General features: G+C 47.3%; 1 protein-coding gene across 1 annotated transcript; it reads right to left on the bottom strand.

The window, feature by feature from the left end:
- Window positions 1-742: 742 nt before the first annotated feature.
- Window positions 743-7,079, bottom strand: LOC125030439. Its single transcript, XM_047620476.1, has 3 exons — window positions 5,455-7,079; window positions 1,411-5,351; window positions 743-1,313 (listed from the first exon to the last, which is right to left on the bottom strand). Exons 1-3 carry the CDS (start codon window positions 7,077-7,079, stop codon window positions 1,129-1,131), a joined length of 5,751 nt encoding a protein of 1,916 aa, XP_047476432.1. The 3' UTR covers window positions 743-1,128.
- Between the last annotated feature and the right edge of the window lie 383 nt (window positions 7,080-7,462).

Genomic DNA, 7,462 nt, shown 5'->3' with positions numbered 1-7,462 from the left:
AACCATTGGAAGAAAATAGCAAGGCATCACTAAATGAATATGTTTCTTATAGAAATAGAGATCACGTCCAGCTCCTAGTAAAATAAGAAATATCAGGCTCTCTAGACTTAACTTCTCTTTGTGTAGCTGTAGGTATGGTATCCGGTGTTCTCAGGTCAAAAGAGGGGCAATAACACACGCTGACTGCTATAGACTGACTGTATTTGGCGGTAAAACTGGGTTGTATATATACACTCTGTGACGTCATCAGCCACGTAAAATGAAAATACTATAAAAAAACAGATTACAATTTAAAAAAAGTACCAGGAAGGTTGTCGTAATATGAACTAAGAGAAAACACATACAAATAAGAAAAAATATAATAATTTAGGTGACCATAAATACGACTTCGAAAAGATGTCGTACCTTCACTCCATGATGAGTTAGCAAGCAAACTAAATAACTTATGATAAAAAAAAGTAAAATAAATAGCTTAAAACAGTGACTAAGAACTCAATACAATTATCAAAGAACTGGTAAAAGACAACACGGTAAAAACGAAAGTATATATAAAGAAACAAAGAGAACGGCTATCAGGCAGACTGAAACAAAAGCCAAAGAGGAAAAACAAAAAAAACACAAGGACAAAACACACAAAAAGGATAATAAAAAGAGAGAACCGCGCACAGACGAGGACGCGACTTCGAGCGATAAATCCGCGGGAGTGAGAGACATTGTAGGATGCTCGCGGGAAGGATTGCAGAATGAGAAGGTTCCTTACAGATTCCTCCCCCCGCTCGGGGTCGAAGCAGTCAGCGGAGACCTGAAAAGAGAAGCAAGCCTGAGTCCTGATATTTCAAGTGGAGCGGACAACAGAGTAAAAATGTGATCTCATACTCACGAAACTGCAATATGAAAACATCCAAATAGTTCACCTAGAGAAGCACCACTGAGTCACTCGTCCATGCTAGGGGAACTGTAGTATTACATGAGGACAGCATTATCTGCAGGTGACGCAGTGTGCAGTAGCGTCAATTACGTTTAACAGCAACCTCTACTTCCGTGTGGCCCAAGGCCAATGGCGCACAAAAAGTAGAGACCCTAACTTCTTAGGAACGGCACTCTCTACTCCCATGTGGCACAAGGCCATTAACGCATGGAAAGTAAAGTCCCTAACATCTCTGAAAGTACCTCTAACAGCAATCTCAACATCCATGTGGCACAAGGCCAATGACTCATGGAAAGCAGAGTCCTTATATTATCTAACATGCAGCTTGTGACACCATGCAAAGATTCTGTTACCGCCGACAAGATCCCAAACAAAATGATAACAGCAACCCTCAACTCAGCGTGGCACTAGGCCAATGGCTCACTGATATGAGGTCCCTACAAGTTTTGAGCTGGTTGTCCTGGATGCCATTCAGGTTTATTCATGAATACCAGGATCCCAAACACATGACGTGAGAATTGCTACCCATGGATCATTATCTTCAGGAAGCTCATCAGGATCCTCTTCAACATCAGCATAAGCAAGTTCTTCTGATGATTTGTAAGGTCTCAGATGGTTAAGATGGGCGCGGAGAACCTTGCCAGAATCCAGGTGCTGAACTTCAAATGAAACAGGGCCCAGTCGCTTGCAGATGCGAGCAGGTCCACGCCATTTTGGTCCTAGTGGACGAGGCACCATCTCTTTATACCAGACTAAGTGGCCCTCTTCCGGGGTAAAGCTTCCTTTTGCACGCTGATTGTAAGACTTTCCATAGACTTCCCGAGCATTCTTGGAAGCTTCAATAGCTGCACGGCGAGCAGTCTTCAGTCGCTGTTGAAAGGTGGTGTTCTCATCAAAAACTGCTTCGTTTGTCAAACCCACAGGAAAGTATCCGTGCCTTCCAGTGAGCAAGTATAAGGGCTGTTCACCAGTAGTCCGGTGAATGGCAGAGTTGAGAGCAAGTCGCAACTCTGGTACATATTTGTGCCAATTTCCAGGGTGTTCACCAACAACAGCACGAAGGGCAGCCTTCACTACACGATTGGTCCTTTCAACAAGACCGTTTGCTTGCGGATGATACCTAATGGTGAAATGATGAGTGGCTCGCAAAATCTCTACCAACTCTGCAAACACCTGAGAAATGAACTGACGACCATTGTCTGTCTGAATGACTCGAGGTGGGCCAAAGTATGTCACCCAGTAATCAAGAAAGACCCGATGAACTCTAGAAGCTGTAATATCTTTGAGTGGGATCACCTGCATAAAACGTGTGTGCTGATCTATGATGGTAAGTGCCCATCTCATCGGTGCTTGACTCAGGTCCAAAATGTCCATGGAGACTCTTTCTAAAGGGTAAAGGGCCAATGGGGCTTCAGCCATAGGAACCCTCTGGGCAACCCCTCGTGCTTGCTGACATGAAAGGCAATGTTCCACATAACGACGGGTGTCACGTAACATGTTTGGCCAATAAAACATACTGCGGAGATTGTGGTAGGTCCGATGGATTCCAGGGTGCATCGCAAGGGGTGGCTCATGAGCTGCCTTCAGTGCTGAGTGATGGAGAGTTTCCGGAACAAATACCTGGTATAAAATCTTATCAGGAAGGTGTAGCAGCCGATAGAGAACTCCATCCTTTAGCTCAAAGTCTGAGAGTGGGAGTGGCATTTTCCGTTTTGGAACAGTTCCATCCCGGAGATAAGCTAAGAGGTCTTGCAGCTTTGGATCCTTACCTTGTTCAATTGCTAACTTTTCTGGAGACAAGACATTAACATCTAGAGCAGCAATATGGCGTGACAGCAGGTCAGGCACATGATTTGTGGGTCCTTCTTTGTATCGAATCTCAAAGTCGTAGAAAGATAAGTCGTGAGCATACCTAGTCATTCTCGGTGACTTAGTACGGCGCTTGAAAACATAGACGAGTGGTCGGTGGTCGGTAAAGATGATAAACTTTCGACCATAAAGATACGAGTCGAAGACACGAACACCTTCGACAACAGCAAGGGCTTCACAGTCTATTGCAGGATACCGGCTTTCTGGATCTCGCAACTTCCGGCTATAGTAAGCTATAGCATGAGGTGTTCCATCCGCATCTCTCTGGATAAGTACAGCTCCTACAGCAAGGCTACTGGCATCAGTGTGCAACTCAAATGGTTTGGAGAAGTCAGGTTGTTGGAGAACTGGTGCAGAAACAAGACTTTCTTTCAGGTTATCAAAGGCCTGCTGCTGATCTATACCCCATTCCCAAGGTTGACCCTTCTTTAGAAGAAGATGCAAAGGAGCAGCTAGGGTTGCATATCCTTGGATATGTTTTCTGAAAAAACCTGTAGCACCAAGAAAACGACGAACTTCCTTTACAGTTTGCGGCACAGGAGTCTCAGAAATGGCAGTAACCTTATTACGGTCTGGTTGGACACCTTCAGGAGTTATAGTGAATCCCAAGAAATTGATGGTGGTTGTAGCAAAGCTACACTTCTCAGAGTTCAACTTCAATCCAGCTGCAGAGAGAAGCTTCAGTGTTTCCTCAAGGTCTATCAGATGTTGTGAAAAGCCTCTTGAATATATGATGATGTCATCCAGATAAGCTAAGGTATGGCGCCCTAAGACTGAGGAAAGGACGATGTTCATAGTTCGTTGGAAGGTTGTTGGGGCTGTGCTGAGACCAAATGGGAGTCTACAGAACTGAAAAAGTCTATATCCATCACTGAAGGCAGTTTTTGGTCTGTCCTCTGGATGGACCTCTACACTCCAGTATGCTGCCTTGGCATCCAGTGTGGTGAAAGTATCTGTTGGACCCAACTCGTCTATGAGTTCCTCTATGCGAGGTAGCGGATATGTATCAGCTGTGGTGACTGTATTTAGATTACGGTAGTCTACACAAAACCGCAGCGATCCATTCTTCTTTTTTACTAACACCACGGGGCTGAGCCATGGTGATGTTGAAGGCTCAATTACTCCTTGCCTTAGCATAGAGTTACATTGGTCCCGAATGATGCTTCGGGTCACTTGAGGGAGCCGCCACTGTCGAGTACACACAGGGTTAGCATCACCAGTGTTGATCCGATGTTGAACACCTGGAATGTGGCCAACTGCTTCTTCCCCGCCATCAAAAAGTTCTGAGTAACGATGAAGGAGTGTCTGTAGCTCTGTGCGCTGGGCCTCTTCCAAGTGTTGTAGACATGCTTCAAATTCATTTAGGCCCGGATGTATTAGGTCCTCCAAAGCTTCAGCTGTTTCAACTGCAGCAAGTGCAAATGAAGGGGGTAATTCTGCTGGAAATAGATCCTGGTCATCTTCATACCCAAAGTCTTCCAGTCCATAAATCTGATCAAAATGATCTTCCTCCCAGCTAAAGTCTGCAGCCTCTTCACTGTCTTCCCAAAAATCAGTCTTGATGGAGTCCGTGTTCCCAGCAATGACTGGATTCGGTGGCACAGCGTGTGATGTCTTGGTTGTGTATATTTCATTCACTGATGTTACCGTCCCCAAACGTGTTCCCTGTGTCAGTCGTACAGGCCTTGCCAGGTGATTCACTACCCACACAGGGCAGCGGTGTTGTGAGGCTGTAGTAACAAGGTAGGGAGATGCGCACACAGCTGAAATTTGGGGAATCAGAAGAATATCACCATCACTAGGGCCAGACTTTTCAATCGTACCCTCCAGGAAACGCCCAGCATGTGGTGGGAGCTCCGTGGTCTGTCGGAGGTGTACTGCAGCAGGTAAAGGGTTGTTGGCCAAGTTTGAAGCAACCGAAGAATGCAAGGATTCAGCGTTAGCCCCATCAGGATCTGCTACTTTTGGCAGGCCACTCTCTACATTTACAATGCATAGCTGCAACGAGCAGGCATCAGTATAGGTGACAGAAAAGGCCCGGCCTTCCAAAGTGAGGCAAGCCCAGTCATGCAGGCTGGAGGACAGGCTGAAGGAGGTTCTCCGCAATAAGTCCATTCCTAGGAGAATATCACCAGGGAACTGGATGTCACACACAGTAACTTGATGACGTATCTTCAGGTCAGTGTCAAGGCAGAAGGTCAGGGTCACTTCACTATAAGCATCCAGGGAATTACCTGTCACCCCACAGAGTTGACGTGCAGCATCCCTCTGGCGTACAAAACCATGTGGATCAATCAGCCGAAGGGCCCTGGGTTTGATAATTGTCACCTCTGAACCTGTGTCGATGAAGCACAAAGCAGTGGCTTCCTCAACATTGAGTGCCACGAGTGGTCGTCCAACAGGTCCTGGAGACGTCACTGTGGCTATTGTTCTGGTGGCCACCGCTTGAGTGTTGGTAGCTCCCCGGGCTGGTTCTGCCAGTGGCTCTGGGAGCACTGTCGCCCTGGCATGGTTGAAAGGGACAGTCTCTGGCAAAGTGCCCTGGTCGCTTGCACTGGTAACACAGGCGATTGGATGAAGGTTGGGCACTGGAGTTGGTTGTAGACAGGGCACGACAGTCTGACGAATTGTGGGTGGCGACTTGGTGATAACTGCACCACTTTCCTTGGACAGCTACTGGGAAGGCCGAAACTGGACTATCGACCGATATAGGCATGGCATAGTGATCACGTACACGTGGAGGACGGTCAGGTGAGCGCTGAAATTCTTGTGATGAGGAACTTTCACTATGCCTGATCCCATTGCGCGAATTCCAAATTCGCTGAGCTGCTTCAGCAATTTGAGTTGGACTCCCATCCTCCTTAAGGGCAAGAAAGTCCCGAAGCCAAGATGGAATACCACTAAGGAAAATTCTCCTGACAAGCTCTGCTGGATCTCCGATCGCCTCGCGATGGTCGCGGTATCCTTGATAGACACTTCCTTCAAGCTGGAGGAAGTAATCCATGGGGGCTTGTCCTGGTGTCATTCGATTTTCATAAAGGACCTTATAAAAATCTGCCGCAGTGTAGGTCCCACGAAATTTACTCCGTAAGGCTGCTTTGAAGGTTTCCCATTCCCTAATGTGGTCAAAGAGAGGAGAGTTTATAATCAGCTCAGCAGGCCCTCGGCAATTGGCCCGAACTGCTTGAATGTAGGCCTCTGAGGTGGATGGTTTCACTACATTCTCTATGGCTCGTATCCACCCCTCAATCTCCTGGTTCTTTTTAAGTGGCTGCGAAGCAGTTGCATCACCCTTAAAAAGAGGGACCTTCTCCTTGGTGAATACGTAGGACACTGGGGCTGTGCTGGAGGTTTGTGCAGATGGGCAGCGGAGACTAGTGCAATCCCTGCAGTGTGGCATCTGGTCAGTAGAACGTCTTCCGACTTCAGGTATTGGCAGCTGTGGTGAAACTTGCCGCAAATGCTGTTGTGGATGAGGCTGAAGCAATGGGAGGCGACACACAGGCTCAGGAGTTTGGGCTCTGCTACGTGGGAGAGGTTGCGGTGGTTCGCGAGGTAGATGGAAATCTGCCAGGGTAGATGTATGGCGGCCACAGGAGATTCTGCTATTCAGGTCTCCTGTACTACGCTGTCGCTGGGAAGGAGTTGTTGCCGTATTCTGGTTACGGCGAAGTTCTGTCAGTTCACCTTCTCTTTCCTGAAGCTGATTCCGAAGCTGCTGAATTTGCTGGTCCCGGTCATCTACGGCTTCCCTCTGCTGGCGTCCTACATTCATCCTCTCTTGTTCAGTTGGCTGGATTTCTAGCTGGGGGCGTCGTGCATTATCCAGCTCCCCGTTCCTTTCTTGAAGCTGTTGATGAAGTTGTCGGATCTGTTCATCCCTCTCTGCCAATGCATCCTGCTGTTGCCGCTCATCTTCCACACGCTCCTCAGCTTGTCTCCTCCGAGTTTCCACGTCTGCAACTTCTTTCTCCCTGAGACTTTCTTCCTGTCGCTGGAGCCGTGCATCGAGTTGATTGTTCTGCTCTTTGTATTCCCGAATTTCATCAACCAGGGCATTTACCCTATCCAGCACTTCCCTAAACATCGTGATTTCGGTCGCCATCACTTGAACTGCTTGTCTTACTTCTGGGTTGGAGCCACCAGCGACCACAGGCAGGAGATGAAGCTCTGAAGCTGCGCCTGCAGGAGATGGATCACGGGAACTGGGCTGGCTGTTGGATCGGAGGTTTCTGCGCTGCTGGAACCTTTCGTTTCTTCTTCTCTCCTGGTCTCTGGTCATATTGGTACAGACCTAGACGGCACACATTCAGCTGCTTAGCAAACAAAGAAGACCCCTACACTTTACCATTGCCGTAAAACACAACACAGGAAAATCCACTCGAAACGACAAACACTGAACACGATTCCATACACTATTATCAAACACTGCTGAATTGCAGCCAAGGCCTTGAAGCTGTCTTGGGGAGAGCGGGTTAAGAAAGAAATGCACAAGAGAAAATAAAAGAGTCCCTAACTAAGTGAGCCACAAGAACACCTAAACTGGGCGAGCTGGCGATTAATTGTTAAAAGTACGAAATCAAACTCTGAAAGAAAGGGGGTAAAGGTACTGAAAAAGACAAATTGCCAAGCTCTCGATAAAATACAAAGACTACTACCCTGAAA

Source organism: Penaeus chinensis, chromosome 11, assembly GCF_019202785.1.
Source record: "Penaeus chinensis breed Huanghai No. 1 chromosome 11, ASM1920278v2, whole genome shotgun sequence".
Lineage (NCBI taxonomy): Eukaryota > Metazoa > Arthropoda > Malacostraca > Decapoda > Penaeidae > Penaeus > Penaeus chinensis.
The sequence above is the reverse complement of the archived record's forward strand: the minus strand, read 5'-3'. Positions and strand labels throughout refer to the sequence as shown.